Source organism: Chrysemys picta, chromosome 23 (genome assembly GCF_011386835.1).
Source record: "Chrysemys picta bellii isolate R12L10 chromosome 23, ASM1138683v2, whole genome shotgun sequence".
Taxonomy (NCBI): Eukaryota; Metazoa; Chordata; order Testudines; family Emydidae; genus Chrysemys; species Chrysemys picta.
In genome coordinates this window covers 817,969-841,966 of record NC_088813.1, presented here as the reverse complement: position 1 = coordinate 841,966, position 23,998 = coordinate 817,969, and the positions used below count along the sequence as shown (strand labels likewise).

Sequence of the window (23,998 nt, the reverse complement as noted above, 5' to 3'; positions counted from 1 at the left end):
GGAGAACAAAGACCGTGGTAAGTTGCACACTAAATTCTACAAAATCAAAAATTAGCTATTGAAAAGAACTATTAGGCACTTTTAAAATAAAAACTGATGGGTTTGCAAGTATAATCTTGTACATTGTGCCCTTATAAATTCTGACTTAGATGTTGAGCTTCTACCATTGCTCTTGGCAAACTCTCTCACTGGCCCCCACCTCCACTGCTGTTTTCTTCTAATAATCTAATTTTCCTTTGGCGAATTTTATTCCTTTATTCCTAGTAATACCCAACAATTCCCCTTTGTCCTTAGAATTCATTCTAATATTTGTAAAATTGTAGTTCGGTGAAATTATATACATTTATTTTAGTCTCTCTTTAATCATTTTAGTTGGTTTTCTTTTAATTTCTTCCAAGTGTTTTTCAAGTTTTGTCAACTATGTAAACCCCTGGACAAGTAACTGGGATCCACTTCTCCTGTGGATAGTGGTGATTTTTTATTTTTATTCGGGGGCGGGGGGGAATGCCAGGGGATAACAGACACCTGAAGTTCACCCTCCATTCCATATGGTATTATGTATATTCCCATATGCAGAGTCAATTTTGTCTGTCTATACAGCAAAGAATCATTTTACTAATTCTCCCCAGAATCCTCAGACTGGCTCTGTGCATCAGGGTGTGATTCTGGTACATAGAAATTTGTAATGTTTGTGCCCTTCCACCCCCCAATTCCTTTTAAGAGAGATATTGAGGAGTGGTGATCTACTAAGGTCAGCGGGCATCCTCTGACTACATCAGTATAAACTTTTAAGAAAGACTGCAGGCCATCCCAAGCCCTTTCATGGCCTTACATCCTCCAGTCTGTGAATCACTCGTTTGTTTTTCCTCTCAAGAGGATGCACTCCCTTAATACTAAAATTAACAGTTAAGAGTTCAAGGCCAGCAGGAACCATTAGATCATTTCGTTTGACCTCCAGAATGTTATAGCACATTACATTTTACCCAGTTACTCCTATATTAAGCCCAATAAATTGCACTGGGCTAAAACATAACTTGTGTTTGACTGCAGCATGTTTTCCAGAAAGGCATCCAGTCTTGATCTGAAGACTTAAGAGATGGAGAATCCACCACTTCCCTTGGTAGTTACTTCCATGGGATAATCACCTCACTGTTAAAAATGTATGCCTCTTTTCCAATGCCAATATGTCTGGCTTCAGTTTCCAGTCATTGATTCTTCTTATGCTCTTCTCCACTAGATTAAAGAGCTCTTTGGTAGCTGGTATTTTCTACCTATTACAATACTTGTACACTGTAGTCAAGTCATCTCAATCTCCTTTTTGATAAACTGAACAGACTGAGCTCTAAGTCTCATGCTGTAAGGCATTTTCTTCAGCCCTTGAATAGTTTTTGAGACTGTTTTCTGCACTCTCTCCAAGTCTTCAATATCCTTTTTAAAATGGGGGTCTCACCAATGCCGGATACAGAAATAAAATAATGGCCCTAACTACTACTCTCTTGTTTATATATTTAAGGGCCATATTAGCCCTTTTTTCCCACTGACTCAACAGGAGCTCGAGTTGCTTGTCTACTTTGACCCCTAAATCCTTTTAATTGTCACTGCTTTCCAGGATACATTCCCTACTCTGTAGGTATGACCTACATTCCTTGTTACTAGATATGTAACTTTGCATTTGGATGTGTTAAAACTCACTTGACTAGGCCCAGTTTACCAAGTGATCCAGATGGCTCTGTGAGACTGCCCTGTCCTCATCATCATTTACCATTACACCAAACTGTCATCTGTATCAGAAATGATTTCATATTTACTTCCAGTTAATCAGTGAAACTCTTGAATAGCATTGTGCCTACTACTGATCCCTTCAAAACCCCACTATAAACACTCCACTAACTACTTTGAGATGTCAGCCAGTTCATAATCCAAATAATGTGTGCTTTACTGATAGTGTACAGTGCTGATTTTTTTAAATCAGAATATTCCACAGTAGTAACTCAAATGCCTTACCAAAGTCTAAGTATTTTACACATATGCAGTTACCTTTATCAAACAAACTAGTAATCTCCCCAAAGAATGAAATCAGCTTGAACAAGATTTGCTCCCCCCATCCACCATAAAACCACGTTGACTGGTATTATCATCCTATTCTTTAATTCTTTATTAACTGAATCCCACATCAGCCTTTTCCATTATTTTATCCGGACTGATAGCAGGTTAGCTGGTCTATAGTTACACAGGTCATCCCGCTTGCCCTTCTTGAATAATGGCACAACATTAGCGCTCCTCCAGTCTTCTGGAATTTCCTCAGGATTCCATGATTTATTAAAAATGTGTTTAGTTGCAGGTTACCTAGTGCTTTGTTTAATTAAGGGTAACAGAAAAATGAATGCAAACATGTATACTTAGTTGTAGATGTAGAAAATAGTTTCCTGGTGTGGTAGGCCAGTTAAATACAAGGAGCAGCATCTGGGGTGGTAGGTCCTCATAGCTGGGATGTAGCATTTCTCTTGCCTTCTTTAAGGTGACTAGGAGTGGCATGGTTCATGGGGCAAAGGGTTTGTAGGTAAGAACTAAGCACCCTTCTTGTAAATAAGGCATCTACCTCCCTCTCCCATCGAAGGGGTAGACTTTGATTTGCAGGGATTCCCAAGCACTTATGAGGCTTACTGGTAATTCCTGGGTAGTGGCATACCAAGGATCTTGGCCTGGGAACGAGGGCTCACATCAGGTGTGATTAAATGGGTTGGTTATACCCTGGAATTTTTGAGTGTCTGGATGTAAGCCAATAGGAAAGAGGGGCTAGGGACAGGCTAGGAACAGCCCTTCCCAGGCTATCTTCCCTCTTAGCTGTTGTCAGGACAGGTGATGTCTGAGGTTATTTTGTTGGAATTACCTTTCCGAACTGCGCTTTTGAATAAAGTTGTGGCCATTTAGTCAAAAAGTCCAGGTATCTGCATCTTCACTGGCCCATTCCCCTTTGCAAATAATAATTATGCTAGTAATCACAGTTGTTTCCCAGATGAATACGTGGCCAACAGCCATAAAACAGTATTTTTTTATGACTGTGGCTGATGTTTGACTGTCCGTTATGTAGCAGTGCAAATATTTTGTATTTTTGCTGTGACACCCACAAATGTTAGCAAATCAATATCTTCTGAGCAATTAATGTACTTTAAGATATTGTTAAAATGTAGTGACAATATGTAAACAATTTATCTATATGCAGATTTTAAAATTAGGTATATTTCCAGTTCAACAAAGACAAAAATGGAAAACAATGTTTCCATAAACTGACATAAGAATGTGTTTCCAGGTACAAAGTACTTAACTGCATTTAGTTACCATATTTACAATAAGATGTATTAGAGCAAAATATTGATAGCAAGAAACTGATAACGTTAATGATGTAATTTAATTCTACTGTTGTTGTAGCCATGTTGGTCCCAGAATATTAGCGAGACATGGTGGGTGAGGTAATATCTTTTATTGGACCAACTTCTGTTGGTGAGAGAGACGAGCTTTTTAGCTTACAGTGTCTGGAAGAAGCTCGAAAGCTTGTGTCTCTCATCAACAGAAACTGGTTCAATAAAAGATATTACCTCACCCACCTTGTCTCTCTAATTCTAAGCACATGCAAACACACTTGTACATACACACACACACACACACACACTAAAATATTTAAATTATTTTTGTGTCATACTTGATCTCTATACTACACCTCTACCTTGATATAATGCTGTCCTCAGGAGCCAAAAAAATGGAACCGCGTTATATCGAACTTGCTTTGATCCGCCGGAGTGCGCAGCCCCGCCCCCCCGGAGCACTACTTTACTGCGTTATATCAGAATTCATGTTATATCAGGTCACGTTATATCGGGGTAGAGGTGTATTTCCTACAAAAGCTTATTAGAAGATTATTAAAGTTTGCAAAGTCAAGAACTCAAAAGTTGGGAAATACCCAGATGAAGACTGCCTGTGACGCATTCATTCTCCCCCATTTGTGTCTAACTATATGATCACATTCTATTCCCCGCCCCCCCACCCCCCATGAGGACCCTATAATGCACAGTGAATGAGGCAGCTGTTCAATAGTTCTTTTCAAATGCATAAATCAACCTGTGGCCTTATTTGCTCCCCATTCAAACCCTGCACTGAAAAAGGAATTTTTAGATTTCTACACTGCAATTACCCTCTGTAGTATCTGAGCCTCTACAAATGTTAATTTACCTTCACAACACACCTGCCAACCCTTGACTACACTGGAAAGTTTTTGCTATAAACTAAGGTGTGAATTTAAAAACTGCTATAGTTATACCAGTATCAATCCTCACATAGCCACTCCTATCCTAATATGGAGTGGCTTTTTTCAGCATAGTTTAAACCACTTCCCAAGTGATACAAGTTGAATTTTTTTTTTTTTTTAAGCCTCTCTTATACTGAAATTGGAGTGTCTACAAAGGTGGCTATATCATTATATCCGGTAAAACTTTTCCAAGCAGACAAGATTTCAGATACAGAAATATTAGTCCCATTTTACAGCTGAGGAACTCAGTAAGAGAGACAGGCCAAAATTTATGGAACTGTCCATGAATTTTGGGTGCTCAACTTGAGACACCTACCCTTATTCCGAGGTGCTGAGTACCTCCAGCTCCCACTGTCTTCAGTAGGAGCTTTGAATGTTCATCCATTCTGAAAATCAGGCTCTCAGGTATCTCAAGCTGGGCACCAAGAAAATGAGGCAAACGCTATTAGCGATCACATCTGAAAATTCTTGTGTAAGTTACTTCCCTCAGCAAAACAAAGGAAGTCTGTGGTGATTCCAAGAATAGAATACTGTACCCTTATGTCCCAGACCAGTATCTTAACCGTCAGACCATGCATTCTCCTCTTGCAAACCACTGCCTTTTTCATTACACACCGTATGAAGTTAATGAGGCGGGGTCCTTGAGACAACAATCTCAATACTATTACATCCCTGTCTCATTCCTTGAGTACAGCCCATCCTGTGCACTGAATAAGGCAGGGTTCAGTGTAAAAAATAGTATGTGGCCATGTAATTAAAGACTAATGTAATGCATAGGCAGATAAGTGAGCAGAATTAAGGCCCCTAAATGTGGCATTTCTTAACTTCTGAGTCCTTCCCTTTGCAACCTTTATTATGTCTTTTTGTAAGGAATGTCCTAGTTTTATTTAAATGAATAAACAAACAACCACATACTTTACCATGATTTGAACCTAGAGCCTCCACATTAATGTCAACCCTCTACCACTTAAGATGAAAGAATAACTATTAGTTACTAGTGTTTAGCAGGCTGTTATCCTCTATCTGCACCAGCTGTTTCCTGTGGATTATACAAGTGTTTTCTAGACAGCTACAGGAATTCTTAACTCTGGGAAAGGAATGTGGTCTAGCAGTTAGGGCAGAGAACAGAGAGAGGACTCCTGGGTGCACTTTGTTAATGATGTATTACATTTACATAGTACTTATGTACTATCCAGGTGTGGCTCTCAAAGGTGGGCAATGCAGGAATAGCCCCATTTTACAGAAAATGGAAACAAGCCATAGCATATTCATTCAGAGAAGTGTTGTGGTTAAGTGAATGAAGCTTGGGTGTGCCATATCAGAGACATTGGTTTTAGTCTTAGCTCTGTCAGAAGACATCTTGTGCAACCCTCCAGATTGTCACTTCCGATTCTCAAAAATTCCTACTAATCTTCCTAATGTCCCTTTCACTCCAGCCTCTTCACAGACTTCCCGCACAGCAGCCACGTTGGGCTCCTCCTCGGGCTCCATGCCACCTCCTGGGACAATCCATCTGTCTGGATGGCGACTACTGCTCACCAAGAGCACCTCCTCCTCGCTCTCGTTGCGGAAGCACAGGCAGGCCGCCCGCTTCTTGTACCCGTCCCCGTCGTAGGTGAGAGTCTGGTTGGCAATAGGTTGTGATGTGCACAGAATTTACCTTAGGCTACGTCCTCACTCGGGGGGGGGTGGGTGGGTGGGTCGATTTAAGATACGCAAATCCAGCTAGGCAAATAGCGTAGCTGAATTCGACGTATCGGAGCCGACTTACCCCACTGTGAGGACAGCGGCAAATCGACCTCCGCGGCTCTCCCTTTGACAGCGCTTATTCCTACCTCCACTGGTGGAGTACAAGCGTCGATTCGGGGATCGATTGTCGCGTGCCGACAAGACGCGCTAATTCGATCCCCGAGAGATCGATTTCTACCCGCCGATTCAGGCGGGTAGTGTAGACGTAGCCTGAGTCAGAAGAAGAGATAAGGCTACAATTTATGGTCTCCTGGCTCCCAGGCAAATGAACACTTAGGCCACAGGATATCTCAATGGGGAAAAGCAGCAGTAGCAGCATCAGTTTTCTGTGTCCCATTTTGAGCTCTAGCTCTGTGCTAGATATCCACATGATGCAGGAAACTCAGTGGAATCTGGGAGTATTGCACAGTGAGTTGGAACATTCAGAAAATAAAGATACATGTATCAAGTTCTACTTTGCATGTGCAAACGATTGCTTTTCAGCATTTAAATCAATGAAAACTGGATGGTTTTTCACAGGAACAGGGAAAGGCACATCTCTAACCTCAGGACAACCCTCAGACCTAATTTCTATTTTCTGCTCCAATCTACAAAGATAGATGTTAGAGCAATTCAAAAAAATGGTCAGAAAACGTTACCATTAGCAATCAGCCTATTTTTCGTACCCTTGTCCTCAAAAGTGTTTAACTTATTTTTTGCTAATTCCTTCCCTCACAACAAAATCCAGTCTGAGGCAAAGAACAAGGATGGAAAATTTCAGTCCAAACTGCTGAAATACGTCAAAAGTTATAAGCATTTGGAAACAAAGGATTATAATAGAAAGTATTAAGATACCTTAACTATAGGCATAACTATTGCTTTGCCTATTAATAGTGTCCCACCATATTTGTCACCTTTAAACTACACTATTCCAGTCTTTTCCATCTCCCCTCATGCAGAAATCTTCCTGGGCCTACAATAATTTTTTGCTGCCCATCTCTAGCATCTATTACTTTTTACAGTTATAGTGACCACAACTGAATATAAGATTACAAGTGAGGCTGTACCATTGATTTATATAATGACACCATATTATTGTTTGCTTTTAAGACTGTCGCTGCACATATAATAGAGGTTTTCACTGAGTTATGCACAGTGATGTCCAGATTTTGTGTGTGTATGTATGTATGTGTGGGGGGATTTACAATTAATTCAGAACTCAGCAAAGTACATAGCTCAAATGCATTATCTTGGATTTCACTGCTGATAAATGTATCTGCCATCATGCTGCCTGGCTTTAACCCAAATCCTGTCTGAAGTGCCTCAATCTTCTCTAATCTTGACTAACCTAAATGACTCGTCTGCAAATTTTACCACCTCATTGTTTACCACCTTTTCCAGCTCTTTACTGTACATTTTTGAACATCAGTATATAGTATATATCTTGGGCCCACCCCATTAAGCTTTTGGAAAAAAGGGAACAATGCTCATTTTAAAAATTATATTACAATTATACTTCAAAGCAGACCTGCATTTTAAGTTTAGTAAGTATGGCGCTGTGGTGTATTTGCTGTTGTTTGAGGAAACGTTAGTTGAGCAATCTATGAGAAATGTGCCCAGGTACTACACTGATAGGTGCATTACAAAATGTATGTAATAATTATAAAGTATGATTATGACTTAGGTTGGAATTATATTTTTTTAAAATCTTCAGTTATTCAAATTTTATTGTTATAGCAAAGCAACAGGTGCAATTTGTACATGCACTCAATAATAAAATGAAATTAACTGCAATCAGCAGACTGCAACAAATTACTTACTTCAGATTGTATCACTCTAATCAGGAAGAATAAGTGTTGTAGCGTTTTAGCTATGATGCCAAACTGCCGACATCTCTCCAAAAAAGAATCTAAAGAAGGATCAATTCTTCTTTGCAACTTGCTCCAGAACAGAGTCAGCTCCCTGTGAAAAGAGTTCAAAGCAGATTGTAAACATAATGCAGTGTTTCTCAAACTGGGGTGGCCACTTGTGTAGGGAAAGCCCCTGGTGGGCCAGGATGGTTTGTTTACCTGCCCCGTCTGCAGGTCCAGACGATCGCGGCTCCAGGCCAATGGGAGCTGCTGGAAGCGGCGCGGGGCGAGGGACTTACTGGACGCCGCTTCCAGCGGCTCCCATTGGCCTGCAGCAGCGAACCATGGCCAGTGGGAGCTGCGATCGGCCAGACCTGCGGACGGGGCAGGTAAACAAACCGGCTCAGCCCGCCAGGGGCTTTCCCTACAGAAGCGGCGACCCCAGTTTGAGAAACACTGACATAATGCAAGGTAAGGAAACTGTGTGAGATTTGTCTAAAGTCTCCATAATGTAGCTTTAAGGGTTGACACAATATTAACTACTGGGGAAAAATCCATTTTGCCTGATATTAATCAGGCCCCTTCCTCTTACACAGCTAACATAAGTTTAATACTGTTAAGGTTACTCTGATTAAACAGAAATCAGAACAAAACCTACCAGCTTGCTATTCTCTCTTCAAGCGTGAAAGACAGCAGGTTCTTTAAAGATAGTTTGCTCTCCAAAAGCACCTTCCCAGATGCATGCTCCAATCATTAGGCTACAGAGTTACTCTCATGCGTGTGCACTCACTCACTCTAGCGCAAATGACTCAGACAGCATGCACAAGCATGAGAATGACTCTGTAGCCTAGTGGTTAGAGGATGCAGGAGACCGAGGATCCAGTCCCCCCACTCTGATGACTAATTATTTATGTAAAGCAGAACAGCTTCAACAGGAGAAACAGAGAGAGCCTCACATCAGAATATTCTATATCCCAATGGTTAGGGCACTCACCTGAGAGGTGGCAGATCTTCATTCAAATTCCTTCTCCCCCTCAGGTGGAGAGGGGACTTGAATTGAGGAGGGGGTGGGGGTGTCCCACATCCCAGATGAGCCCTAAGTTAAAAGTTAGGAGGGAGGTCCTCCTCCTCCACCCCGTTTGTGTGAACTCACCTGAGAGACCAATCCTGTACCTGACCTTTGAGAACACCTATTGGATCAAGCCCCACCATGCAACTTAGGTGTTCAGCCACACTGGTTTCTGAATCAATATGGGACTCAAGCAGAAAATAAGCATTTGGATGCCTAGAGGGAGGCAGTAGAGCACTTGCCTAGAGGCAGAAACATACAGGGCTGGCCTTACCATGAGGTGAACTGAGGCAGCTGCCTCAGGTGCCAGACTGTGTGGGTATGGGGCAGGGCCTGCTCTAACTTTTTTGCTGCCCCAAGCAGCAAAAAAAAGCGCCGCCCCGCCGAGCCCCCCCCCCAAGCGCTGCCCCCCCGGAGCCCGCCTGCCGCCCCCCCCCAAGCGCCCCACGCCACTGGAACCCCCCCCGAGAGCTGCACCCCGCGCCGCCCGCCCAGCGCCGCCAGAGCGTCCCCCGCTGCGCTGCGCTGCCCCCCACCACCCCAAGATTGGCCACCCCAAGCATGTGCTTGGTTGCCTGGTGCCTGGAGCCAGCCCTGTGTGTGTGGTGGTGGGGGGGGGGGTGCCACTAGGACCCAGAATGTAGAAAATTGTGTCTGCTGCTTGTGCATATATATTCTCTCTGCTCTAGATGCACAGAGATGGTGGAGTGCTGTGCTGGAGAAAGGAGGGCAGAAGAGACATAACAGGAAGGCAAGAGAAAAGGTGAGAGGGAATAACAGAAAGCAGCAGGAGATGCAGGGGAAGAGAGGAGGAGGAGCCTCTTATGTACCTCTCTAGCACCCCCAGGAGCCTGGACTGATTAACACCAGCTTCTCAGTGAGCTTCCTGTTTCCTGCTTCCCTGAACCCATTTGAGGAGAAGAGGCGACAACTGAAGTAGTAGGAGACAGGCCCTTAAGATGCTGATATCTTCCCTCACTCAGGCCCTGCTACCAGCCTGCTTATTTGTCCCCTTCAACTGAGTGTTGAGAGCCACTATAGCTGGCACAGAACAGCAGTCATGAGTGAAAGAAAATGCTCCTCTGGGGCAGCATTCAGAAAAAGCAAGCAAAGGAAGCTTTTCTAAGCAGGAAGGAGCTCTCCTGAGATACATAGACAAATGTTCACGGTGAGCCTTCTGGCCCCAGTGAGGATGTGAGTGGTGAGGAGATGCCTGATCTTCCAGTTAGTCAGAGTGCAGGTGACCTGGCAACTACTGCAGCAACCACATCTCCATCTCAAATGGATGTAACCATGCACATTCCTGAAGAAAAGCGTATATCAGAGAAGAGTGGTGGAAGCGCAAGAAACAGCTGCTGTTGAGTTTAGTTCCTTAAGTCTAGATGATCCAGGACTGTGGACCCACTTGAACAGTAGCCTGAGGGACTTTCTTGTACTACATGGGCCACAGCAAGTGAAAAACTTGGTGTTCCCCAAAAACAATGAAAATAGAAGTTTCTATCCAACACATTACTGGCATGAAATCCCCAATGGTGACAAAGAAGAGAGGCCATGAATTATGTACTCAAAAACCCAGAATGCTGCATACTGTTTTTGTTGCAAACTCTTCCAGGCTAATGTTCCAGCCACATTGGGTTCTACAGGAACAAAGGACTGGAAAAATCTGGCTAGAAATCTGGCATGCAATGAGAAGGCAGCAAATCACCAGAGAGCATTCCATAGGTGGAAAGAGCTTGAGATGAGATTAAGGTTAAAGGCTTGATGATCAAGAGAAGATTGCATCAGTCTCTCTTTACTGGCAAAATGTTCTGAAAAGGCTCATTGCCATTGTGAGAATGCTTGCTACCCAAAACCTATCACTGAGTGGCACTTCAGCTCAGCTGTATGTGCCAAACAATGGAAACTTCCTTAAAATTGTGGAGCTGATGGCTGAGTTTGATGCTATACTGCAGGAGCATCTAAGAAGAATAACCACACAAGAAATGTACACACACCACTACCTTGGAAAAACCATTCAAAATGAGATCATACAGTTACTGGGAACAAAAGTCAAACAGAAGATTGTGGCAGATCTGAAGTCAGCAAGATATTACTCTGTTATTCTTGACTGCACACCTAACATCAGCCATATGGAACAAATGACTTTAATGGTGCATTTTGTAACAACAGAACCCAGTGAAAATGTCCCTGCAATGGTGACTGTCAGAGAGCATTTTCTAGAATTTGTTGACATTAAGAACATAAGAATGGCCATACTGGGTCCATCTAGCCCAGTATCCTGTCTACTGACAGTGGCCAATGCCAGGTGCCCCAGAGGGAGTGAACCTAACAGGTAATGATCAAGTGATCTCTCTCCTGCTATCCACCTCCACCCTCTGACAAACAGAGGCTAGGGACAACATTCCTTACCCATCCTGGCTAATAGCCACTAACGGACTTAACCTCCATGAATTTATCCAGTTCTCTTTTAAATGCGGTTATATCCTAGCCTTCACAACCTCCTCAGGCAAGGAGTTCCACAAGTTGACTGTGCGCTGTGTGAAGAACTTCCTTTTAAAACAGTAATGGTCTCAAGTTGCAGTGGGGGAGGTTTAGGTTGGATATTAGGAAAAACTTTTTCACTAGGACAGTGGTGAAGCACTGGAATGGGTTACCTAGGGAGGTGGTGGAATCTCCTTCCTTAGTGGTTTTTAAGATCAGGCTTGACAAAGCCCTGGCTGGGATGATTTAGTTGGGGATTGGTCGTGCTTTGAGCAGGGGGTTGGACTAGATGACCTCCTGAGGTCCCTTCTAACCCTGATATTCAATGATTCTGTAAATCAATGCTGCCTACTAAGTGGTTACCCCTTCATCGTCCAAGTATGAAGTATTAGAATGTTTTATTCATTAGTCTAGTACTTCCCAGGTATTGAAATCAGGCTGACTTGACTATCGTTCCCCAGCAACTCCTTTTTAAAGATGGGCACTATTAGCTCTACCCATTAATTTCATTTGGTGTCCCCTAGTTCTTGTATTATGGGAACAAGTAAATAAGGAAAGGTTATTTACTTTCTCCACATCACTCATGATTTTATATACCTCTATCATATCCCACCTTAGTCTCCTTTTTTCCAAGCTGAAAAGTCCTAGCCTCTTTAATCTCTCCTCATATGGGACCCGTTCCAAACCCCTAATCATTTTAGTTGCCCCTCTCTGAATCTATTCTAATGCCAGTATATCTTTTTTGAGATGAGATCACCACATCTGTACGCAGTATTTAAGATGTGGGCGTACCATGGATTTATATAAGGGCAATAAGATACTCTCCATCTTTTTCTATCCCCTTTTTAATGATTCCTAACATCCTGTTTGCTTTTTCGACCGCCGCTGCACACTGTGTGGAAGTCTTCAGAGAACTATCCATGATGACTCCAAGATCTTTTTCCTGATTCGTTGTAGCTAAATTAGCCCCCATCATATTGTATGTATAGATTCATAGATTCTAGGACTGGAAGGGACCTCGAGAGGTCATCGAGTCCAGTCCCCTGCCTGCATGGCAGGACCAAATACTGTCTAGACCATCCCTGATAGACATTTATCTAACCTACTCTTAAATATCTCCAGAGATGAAGATTCCACAACCTCCCTAGGCAATTTATTCCAGTGTTTAACCAGGGAGGTTGTGGAATCTCCATCTCTGGAGATATTTAAGAGTAGGTTAGATAAATGTCTATCAGGGATGGTCTAGTTGGGGTTATTTTTTCCCAATGTGCATTACTCTACATTTATCCACATTAAATTTCATTTGCCATTTTGTTTCCCAATCACTTAGTTTTGTGAGATCTTTTTGAAGTTCTTCAAAGTTTGATTTGGTCTTAACTATCTTGAGCTGTTTAGTGTCATCTGCAAACTTTGCCACCTCACTGTTTACCCCTTTCTCCAGATCATTTATGAATAAGTTGAATGGGATTGGTCCTAGGACTGACCCTTGGGAAATACCATTAGTTACCCCTCTCCATTCTGAGAATTTACCATTTATTCCTACCCTTTGTTCCCTGTTTTTTAACCAGTTCTCAATCCATGAAAAGACCTTTCCTCTTATCCCATGACAACTTAATTTATGTAAGAGCCTTCGGTGAGGGACCTTGTCAAAGGCTTTCTGGAAATCTAAGTACACTATGTCCACTGGATCCCCCTTGTCCACATGTTTGTTGACCCCTTCAAAGAACTCTAATAGATTAGTAAGACATGATTTCCCTTTACAGAAACCATGTTGACTTTTGCCCAAAATGTATGTTCTTCTATGTGTCTGACAATTTTATTCTGTACTATTGTCTCAACTAATTTGCCCGGTACTGACATTAGTCTGTAATTGCCAGGATCACCTCTAGAGCCCTTTTTAAATACTGGCGTTACATTAGGTATCTTCCAGTCATTGGGTACAGAAGCCGATTTACAGGACAGGTTACAAACCATAGTAACCATAGTTCCGCAACTTCACATTTGAGTTCTTTCAGAACTCTTGGGTGAATGCCATCTGGTCCCGGTGACTTGTTACTGTTAAATTTATCACTTAATTATTAATTAATGGAGATATCCCATCTCCTAGAACTGGAAGGGACCTTGAAAGGTCATCGAGTCCAGCCCCCTGCCTTCACTAGCAGGACCAAGTACTGATTTTACCCCAGATCCCCAAGTGGCCCCCTCAAGGATTGAACTCACAACCCTGGGTTAAACAGGCCAATGCTCAAACCACTGAGCTATCCCTCCCCCAAAATCTCCTCTAGTGACACCTCAATCTGTGACAATTCCTCAGATTTGTCACCTACAAAAGCCAGCTCAGGTTTGGGAATCTCCCTAACTTCCTCAGCCGTGAAGACTGAAGCAAAGAATCCATTTAATTTCTCCGCAATGACTATCGTCTTTAAGCGCTCCTTTTGTATCTTGATCTTCCAGGGGCCCCACTGGTTGTTTAGAAGGCTTCCTGCTTCTGATGTACTTAAAAAAACATTTTGTTATCTTTTGAGTTTTTGGCTAGCCCTTCTTCAAACTCCTCTTTGGCTTTTCTTATTACATTTTTACACTTAATTTGGCAGTATTTATGCTCCTGTCTATTTACCTCACTAGGATTTGACTTCTACATTTTAAAAGATGCCTTTTTATCTCTCACTGCTTCTTTTACATAGTGGTTAAGCCACGGTGGCTCTTTTTTAGTTCTTTTACTGTGTTTTTTAATTTTGGGTACACATTTAAGTTGGCCCTCTATTATGGTGTCTTTGAAAAGCATCCATGCAGCTTGCAGGGATTTCACTTTAGTCACTGTACCTTTTAATTTCTGTTTAACTAACCCCCTCATTGTTGCATAGTTCCCCTTTCTGAGATTAAATGCCACAGAGTTGGGCTATTGGTCTTCCCACCACAGTGATGTTAAATGTTATTATATTATGGTCGCTTTTTCCAAGCGGTCCTGTTATAGTTACCTCTTGGACCAGCTCCTGCACTCCACTCAGGACTACATCGAGAGTTACTTCTCCCCTTGTGGGTTCCTGTACCAGCTGCTCCAAGAAGCAGTCATTTAAAGACTGTCTAGTAAGGAGTACAGCAGAAAGGGATCATGGGGTTATAGTGGACCACAAGCTAAATATGAGTCAAAAGTGTCATGTTGTTGCAAAAAAAACCAAACATGATTCTGGGATGCATTAACAGGTGTGTTGTGGGCAAGACACGAGAAGTCATTCTTCCGCTCTACTCTGCGCTGGTTAGGCCTCAACTGGAGTAGTGTGTCCAGTTCTGGGCACCGCATTTCAAGAAAGATGTGGAGAAATTGGAGAGGGTCCAGAGAAGAGCAACAAGAATGATTAAAGTTCTAGAGAACATGACCTATGAAGGAAGGCTGAAAGAATTGGGTTTGTTTAGTTTGGAAAAGAGAAGACTGAGAGGGGACATGATAGCAGTTTTCAGGTATCTAAAAGGAGGAGGAGGGAGAAAACTTGTTCACCTTAGCCTCTAAGGATAGAACAAGAAGCAATGGGCTTAAACTGCAGCACGGGAGGTTTAGGTTGGACATTAGGAAAAAGTTCCTAACTGTTAGGGTGGTTAAACACTGGAATAAACTGCCTAGGGAGGTTGTGGAATCTCCATCTCTGGAGATATTTAAGAGTAGGTTAGATAAATGTCTATCTGGGATGGTCTAGACAGTATTGGGTCCTGCCACGAGGGCAGGGGACTGGACTCAATGACCTCTCGAGGTCCCTTCCAGTCCTAGAATCTATAAGAATTGAGAAATTTTGTCTCTGCTTTTCGTCCTGAAGTGACATGCTCCCAGTCAATACGGGGAGAATTGAAATCCCCCCCAATTATTGAGTTCTTAATTTTGATAGCCTCTCTAATTTCCCTTGACATTTCATTGTCACTATCACTGTCCTGGTCAGGTGGTCGATAATAGATCCCTAATGTTATATTCTTATTAGAGCATGAAATTACTATCCATAGAGATTCTATGGAACATGTGGATTCACTTAAGATTTTTACTTCATTTGATTCTACATTTTCTTTCACATATAGTGCCACCCCCTTCCCCCCGCATGACCTGTTCTGTCCTTCTGATATATTTTGTACCCCAGAATGATTGTGTCCCACTGATTGTCCTCAGTCCACCAGGTTTCTGTGATGCCTATTATATCAATATCTTCCCTTAACACAAGGCACTCTAGTTCACCCATCTTATTATTTAGACTTCTAGCATTTATGTACAAGCACTTTAAAAACTCGTCACTGTATATTTGTCTGCCCTTTTCTGATGTGTCCGATTCTTTATGTGAATGTTTCTCGTCTGATCTGGCCCCTAACATTATCCTCTTCCATCCTCTCCTCCTGCCTAAAACCTAGAGAATCTCTATCAATAGATCAGAGGGATAGCCGTGTCAGGCTGGATCTGTAAAAAGCGACAAAGACTCCTGTGGCATCTTATAGACTAACAGACGTATTGGAGCATAAGCTTTCATGGGTGAGGAAAGCTTATGCTCCAATACGTCTATTAGTCTATAAGGTGCCACAGGACTCTTTGTCGCTTTCTATCAATAGGTTTCAGAGTAGCAGCCATGTTAGTCTGTATCCGCAAAAAGAACAGGAGGAGTACTTGTGGACTTTAGAGACTAACAAAGTGGGCTGTAGCCCACGAAAGCTTATGCTCTAATAAATTCGTTAGTCTCTAAGGTGCCACAACTACTCCTGTTCTTTCTATCAATAGACTCTCCTCTAAGACAAGTCTCTGTCCGATCCACGTGCAGCAGTCGGCTTTCCCCCATCTCTTAGTTTAAAAACTGCTCTGCAACCTTTTTAATGTTAAGTGCCAGCAGTCTGGTTCCACTTTGGTTTAGGTGGAGCCTCCTGTATAGGCTCCACAAAGTTTCCCCAGTTCCTAATGAATCTAAACCCCTCCTCTCTACACTGTCTCATCCATGATTGAGACTCTGAAGCTCTGCCTGCCTACCTACCTGGCCCTGTGCGTGGAACTGGGAGCATTTCTGAGAATGCCACCATAGAGGTCCTGGATTTCAGTCTCTTCCCTAGCAGCCTAAATTTGGCCTCCAGGATGTCTCTCCTACCCTTCCCTATGTCATTGGTACCTACATGTACCACGACCACCGGCTCCTCCCCAGCACTACACAAGTCTATCTAGATGCCTCAAAAGATCTGCAACTTTTGCACCAGGCAGGTAAGTCACCATACGGTTCTCACGGTCATCACAAACCCAGCTATCTATGTTTCTAATGATCAAATTTCCCATTACTAACACCTGCCTTTTCCTAGTGACTGGAGTTCCCTTCCCCCAGAGAGATAACCTCGGTGCGAGAGGCAACCCCAGCACCATCTGGAAGGAGGGTCCCAACTATGGGAAGGTTTCCCTCTGCTCCCGTTGACTGCTCTGCTTCCCTGGGCCTTTCATCCGCCTCAACAGCGCAGGGGCTGTCTGACCGGAGGTGGGACAATTCTACAGTGTCCCGGAAAGCCTCATCAACATACCTCTCTGCCTCCCTTAGCTCCTCCAGTTCCACCACCCTGGCCTCCAAAGCCCGTACGCGGTCTCTGAGGGCCAGAAGCTCCTTGCACTGAATGCACACATACGCCACCCGCCCACAGGGCAGGTAATCATACATGCTGCACTCAGTGCAATAAACTGGATACCCCCCACTCTGCTGCTGGGCTTCTGCCTGCATTCTCTCCTACAGATACCCCAAGGGTCCTGTATTTGCTCCTCATTCACCTAGAGAACTCCCTTGCAAAGCTCCCTCTTAACAGCCCTAGTCACAAAGCATTGATGATGCTACAGGAGCAGATATGACAAATGTGCTTCTTAAAAAGCTGGAAGATACGGGAATTGCAATAGCTGACATGAGAGGTCAGGGCTACGATAATTGTTCTTTTCTCTCATGTTGGCACCAAGGAATGCAGAGACGGATCCGAGAGTTCAACCTTCGAGCTTTTTTTGTCCCATGCAGTTCGCCTTCATTGAACTTGGCGGTCAGTGATGCAGCATCAGCTTCTAGTGAGGCTGCTGAATTTTTTAATGTAATTCAAAGCATTTAAGTATTTTTCTCTGCATCCACTCAATGACAAATTTTGAAGCAACATCTGGGAACATCCTCTCTGACGCTGAAACCACTGAATGCCACATGATGGGAAAGTCGAGTGGAGGCAATAAAGCCTACCAAACACCAAATTGGGAAGATAGATGATGGGATAGTTGCCATTATGGAGGAGAATGACAGGAACTGTTCATGGGAGAACAGTGGCAGAGGGAAATGGAATCACCAGAAACATAAATAACTTCAAATTTCTGTGTGGCTTAGTGTTGTGACATGACATGCTGTTTGAAATAAATGTTGTAAGAGACTCCAAGGTGTTGACCTTTATATATCTGGAGCAATGGAACAACTAGACAAAGCAAAGTCATATCTACAGTCTTACCAGTCAGATAAAGGATTTCAAAACATTCTGAAGAGTGCACAGAAGTTGGCAGAGGAACTTCACACTGAAGCTATTTTCCCACCCATTCAAGAATACAAGAGTCACCAAAGAAGACAACGACATTTTCATTACGAGGAACGGGATAATCCCATAAGAGACCCCAAACAACAATTCAAAGTTGAATTCTTTAACCAGGTGCTAGATTGTGCACTACAGTCAGTTGAAGACATTTCATGCAGCTCAAGGAACACAGCAGTATATTAGAATATCTTACAACATCCCAAAAACTCCTCACTCTACCTGAAGGAGACCTACATCAGCAATGCAGGGCACTAGAGACAGTGTTGACACACGAGGACATGCGCGATGCTGATGCTAGTGATTTAGGTGATGAACTGAAAGCCCTTACATTTCAGCAGGATCAACTCCAGAGGCTTTTCTGGAATGTATGTGCACAAATAAGATGACCAGCCTCTTTCCAAATGCTTTTGTTGCTCAGCGCATACTTCTAACACTTCCTGTAACAGTTGCCAGTGGAGAACGCAGCTTCTCCAAGCTGAAGTTAATAAAAACACATCTACGCCCGAAAATGACACAGGAGAGGCTGGTCGGCCTTGCAACCATCTCAATAGAGCATGGGTTAGCCCAGACCATGGACCTTCAGGAAGCAGTTCAAATCTTCGCAACCAAGAAGGCACGGAAAGCACCACTTTGATTATTCAAACACTTAAAAATGCCAGTGTTTACTATGCAGACAAGAAAAATTGCATTTGCTGTTCAGGCGTTTGAAAGTTAAATGTTACTTAAAATTTTTGAACAAGGCATTTTAAGTTGTTAGTTCTCCTTTATTGGGGTAGGTAGCAGAGCAGTACCATGGGAGGAGTAGAACAGGAAGAAGGCAGAATTAAGACCTTTCAAAGTTTTGGCCCAAGCAAGGGGGAATGGGGGTGTCATTTGAGCTCCCCACCTCAGGTGCCAAAATGTTGTGGGCTAGCCCTGGAAAATTAGGTGCCTAAAGAACTTTTACTGCAGAAAGTTAGACACCTTGTGAGTTTAGGAGCCTAGTGTTTAGTTGGTTGGGAATTGCCAACACCAGAATGTAGGCACCTAACACTTTTTGTGTATTCAGGCCTATATTCTTGGCTCCAGCTGACATTAGGTATCCTGGATCCGGGCAAGGCCAGGAAAGACCTGTTTCAATTTTGAAGCCCGCTTCAGAGGGCTAAACTAAAGAAACCTGTGCCAAAGTCAGTGCTCACCACCACATCTACAGCAAGAGGCCCGTCAGAGGAGAGTTCTTCAGTGTTGATGGACCATCGGTGCTGGAAAACAGCCTCATGGTTCCTCCAGCAGTGGAAGGATCTTAAAGAATCTTTGCCATGTTGGCTCCTTGGAAGTGGTTGATTCCTTTGATCCTTCCCCAGCCTCTGATGCCAAGCCTCCTTCAGACACCAGGAGGCCTCCTCTTTCCCCTGACCTGAAGCATAAGGCCAAGAGCATGTTTCGAGTTCCCCCAGCACTGAATGTGTTTATTCCCAGAAAGCAGCGGCAGCACAGATTCAGGGACACAGGAAGCTATGTTGCTGATCCAGATTCACCAGTGCTACGGGCTCCATCAGCCCATTTTTGTGTCACTGGATATCCCCAGATGTCAGCTTTGAGGCTAAGACCATTCCCTGTACCAGTGCCATCTTGTTTCAAATCAGCTCCATTCAGATCCTTCCCGGATCCAGACAAGGAGGATTCTTCTTCTGGGTCTTAGTTATGTACAGTTGGCCTGCCACCATAAGAGGTTGCTTACGAAACAGGAATTTCCTCATTTCCCCATGGGATCTGCTTCCTCTACAGCCTCCCTCAGTTTTTTTGTGGGAGATTACAACCTGCACTAATGTCATTGGGCTGACATCCCCTTGGATGATGGATCTCTGATTACCTAGAGAGCCTTAAAACTGTAAATACAGGGAGGCCAAGCCTGCTATTTTCTTGCCCATCTGATGAGGTTCAACAAGGACAAAATCTGATGAGGTTCAACAAGGACAAGTGCAGAGTCCTGCACTTAGGACGGAAGAATCCCATGCACTGCTACAGACTAGGGACCGAATGGCTAGGTAGCAGTTCTGCTGAAAAGGACCTAGGGGTCACAGTGGACGAGAAGCTGGATATGAGTCAACAGTGTGCTCTTGTTGCCAAGAAGGCTAACGGCATTTTGGGCTGTATAAGTAGGGGCATTGCCAGCAGATCGAGGGACGTGATCGTTCCCCTTTATTCGACATTGGTGAGGCCTCATCTGGAATACTGTGTCCAGTTTTGGGCCCCACACTACAAGAAGGATGTGGAAAAATTGGAAAGAGTCCAGCGGAGGGCAACAAAAATGATTAGGGGTCTGGAGCATATGACTTATGAGGAGAGGCTGAGAGAACTGGGATTGTTTAGTCTCCAGAAGAGAAGAATGAGGGGGGATTTGATAGCAGCCTTCAACTACCTGAAGGGGGGTTCCAAAGAGGATGGAGCTCGGCTGTTCTCAGTGGTGGCAGATGACAGAACAAGGAGCAATGGTCTCAAGTTGCGGTGGGGGAGGTCCAGGTTGGATATCAGGAAAAACTATTTCACTAGGAGGGTGGTGAAACACTGGAATGCGTTACCTAGGGAGGTGGTGGAGTCTCTTTCCTTGGAGGTTTTTAAGGCCCGGCTTGACAAAGCCCTGGCTGGGATGATTTAGCTGGGAATTGGTCCTGCTTTGAGCAGGGGGTTGGACTAGATGACCTCTTGAGGTCCCTTCCAACTCTGATATTCTATGATTCTATGATTCTATCACAGTTGACTGCACAGGAGCCGACCCTTGACATGTTCCTGAATTCTAACCTTGTCTTTCAGGATGGTCACAATAGTCATTCGGGGGATATCCAAAGTTCTGCTGATTTCAGTTGCTGTCTCCCGTTTTCCAGATCTCTTAGTGACATCCATTTTTGTTTCCATAATAATTGTTCTGCGTTTCTTAGAAGAAACATCACCTGCACCAGATTTACACTTTTCTGCCATTTAAAAAAAAAATTAGAACCACAAAGAACAGCGTCTTAAGTCAGGCTGGGCAGAATGCCAGCAACACAGGATGCTCAGAATGTTGGCAACAAACTATGCAGAATTGGGCTTGCTTTTTACAGAGTTGCTTGTAAATAACCTTGTAGTCGCATTATAATGAATGGAGCTGGAAGGGGTCCCTTGCAGTCGCTTCTCTGACTGGCTTCCATGGCCAGGGTAGCTTGTTGCTGGGTAGCCTTGCTGCTTGTTTTTGATTGGCTGAACCCAGGCCGGGAGCCAATCAGAAAGCTTGAACAGTGAAATCAGTGATTGACTGAGGCTCAGCATGTGATGTGTGCTGTTCTCCCTGCTGGCTTTCATTGCAAGGGCGAAACAAGTATCGTAGGGGCAAAATGGGCAGTTAATTGAAAAGTGTCATACGTGGCATCCAACGTAAGTCAGGCATCGCAAGTCCGAGGACTCCCTGTACTTCATTCGTTGGGTATAAACAGTCATTGAATAGTTACATAATGCAATTCCACCCCACTTCATGCTGCCTCTCAACCAACTTCACCCAGCACGTTTCAGGGATCACTTTCACAAAACAGTAGTGAAGATGAAGGAAACTCTTGTTGACATTGGGAGCAACAGAGGAAGATCCAGAAGAGCAGCGAGAGAAGGGTTTCTACCCTAGATACTTCCTCATTTCAACTAGACACTGCAGGCTTTGCCCAATCAGAGCTCAAGAAACTGTAGATCATCAAGAAGTTCAAATTTCGGGTAACTGCTCAGTCTTCCACCGTTTTCTCAGTTTCCAAACAGAACCGGTTTGGGGCTGTCAAACTGAAGAACGACTATTTCCCTATCAGCATCAAGTGGTCCCATTAAAGGTCTCTGATAATACAAGTTCCTAGCTTTCAGTCTCTGCTCAGCACCCAAATTCTTCAAGTGTGTAATTGTGGATGACGCTCATATGAGATAAGGAATTTATGTCCATCAGTATTTAGACAACTCTCCGACTCAATACTTGTCTTAGTCTTTAGATATTTTGGAAAAAACTCGCAACTTATTTCAGAATGCAGGCCTTTTTATTAACTGGAAGACGCGAAAGGCAAAGGATTTCATTCCTTTTAGCAGTTCTGGACTCTGTTCACACAAAAGCTTTCTTGCCAGAGACAAGATTTTTGAAACTGCATCAAGCCATATGAACCTTAAGGTCAACTTGAGTAAGTTAACGACATTTTGTCTCAGAGATCAAGGGCTGATGATTTAACTATCTGCACATTTGAGAATAAGGCCTTTACATAATTGCCTGGCTCAAAACAGAACGAGTGTCGTGCCAAACGTACCCTGATCATTTCAAAGGATGGCAGCAATGACCAAATGTTCTAAGAGTGGCATTATTTACAACTCCATCACCAGATACATTAACAGTTTTAGATGCCTCTAACTTGGGTTGGGAAGCTCACTGTCAAGACCTCAGGGGATTCAGGGATGGAGGAACATACTGGAGGTGAAGCTTATATATTCTATATGTTAGTGTTGCGGAATGTTGAGGCTTGTGGACACCTGATGTCAGCTGCCCTAGCAGGGAATGCAGCTTTTCGATTCAGCCAACCTTGATTTTGTTCATAAAGAAAGACCACAGTCTCGATTCAGTGGCAAAGGTGCTTGGACAAGTATACTGTTGACAAAGCATGGTACTAACTCCCCATAAGAGCTACAGGTACACTAACACATGTATGCTCATGACAATGATACCAGTTCAATCAGGACACCAAATGTTGTCCCCAATGCTAGCACAAACATGCCCCTCCAATGCCTTTTTCTTTTATACATTGATGCAAACAAGTTAGGTATTACACTTCATATGCTTTTCATTAGTATTTTGTACCTTGTATTTATTAGTTTGAACAAAACATCCACATCCATTATTTTATTTCCTCCTTATTTTATGAGGGGTGTGTGTATCTTTGTAGCACCTTCTAGAAATTAATTTACACAGTAACTTAAAACTGTGGGTGTTCCAGTACCATCTGTGGCGTGACACTCCATATTATTCATATAACAATATTTCTATGAAGATGACCTAAGATATATTTTCTGCAAGATGGGTCTTGTAAGATATTATTGGAAAAGTTATAATTTACTGAATGTGATTATTCAATTTGTATGCATGTATCATTTCTGTATCTGACGTTAGGAATATTGACTATGTAACAATTACAACTATGTTTGTACTTGGGGCAACGCCCACCAGACAGTAAGCAATCATCCTAGATAAGCCATTAAGGAGAAAAACAGAACGTTGAAAATGCTAATCTCACTCCTTCCTGAGAAGTTTCCTGGGATGCTGCACTGACACTACAAGAGGTCAGATGATATCACCGCCTGAAGCAAAATACCACCTTGGACATTGCTGGTACTTTTCCACTGGAAACAAAGGCTTCCTGCCTTATGTAAATTCTATTTAAGGCTGGGAGGCAAGGCCATCAGGACTCTTCTCTCCCTTCGCTGCCTTCCCATCCAAGAAGTGAGACTGCTAAAAAGTATGTGAAGAGACAAAGGAAGTAAGCCGAGGGAAAGACAATGGCTGAGTCCAGACTGAGACAGAGGAGTCTAGTCTGTAAAGAGAAATAACTGGAAATCTAAGCTACAGAAACTCTGCATCCTGCCCAAGTCAACATTTAAGGTGAAAAATTATAGTGAATCAAGCTTAGTTTGCTTGTTTTATTTGCTTAGTAATCTGCTTTGTTCTGTTTATAATCACTTAAAATTTACCTTTTATAGTTAAGAAACATTTTTTGTTCCTCACATAACCCAGTTTGTGCAATTTATAACTGGACAAGAAGTTGTGCATATCTCTCTTCACATTGAGGGAGAGGGCGAATTTTTATGAGCTCGCGCTGTGCACATCTACAGCACAAGACAATATTATCTTGGGTGTACTTTCCAGAGGGAAGCTGCACTTCAGTGTTGGCCAATTTCCTAGCTGAACCTTCCCATAGAGAGCTGTTTGCAGCCTCTGCGTGATTCTACAGCTGGTGCTCCCTACCTGTGTGTGCGCGTGCGCTTGCTGCC

At 43.2% G+C, this 23,998-nt stretch overlaps 1 protein-coding gene across 19 annotated transcripts in view; it reads right to left on the bottom strand.

The window, feature by feature from the left end:
- The window catches only part of RLF (RLF zinc finger), a 119,399-nt gene that overhangs the window by 5,395 nt on the left and 90,006 nt on the right, over window positions 1-23,998 (bottom strand). For 14 of the 19 annotated variants that reach the window (XM_065576744.1, XM_065576748.1, XM_065576750.1 and 11 more), the window contains one exon: window positions 7,852-7,993. The exons of 1 other annotated variant lie outside the window; for it this stretch is intronic. In XM_065576744.1, coding sequence (XP_065432816.1) covers window positions 7,852-7,993 — 142 coding nt within the window. Of the gene's footprint in view, window positions 1-1,692; window positions 1,782-7,851; window positions 7,994-23,998 lie in introns of all 19 variants that reach the window. 4 more of the 19 variants (XM_065576759.1, XM_065576755.1, XM_065576758.1 and 1 more) reach the window with 1 other exon arrangement.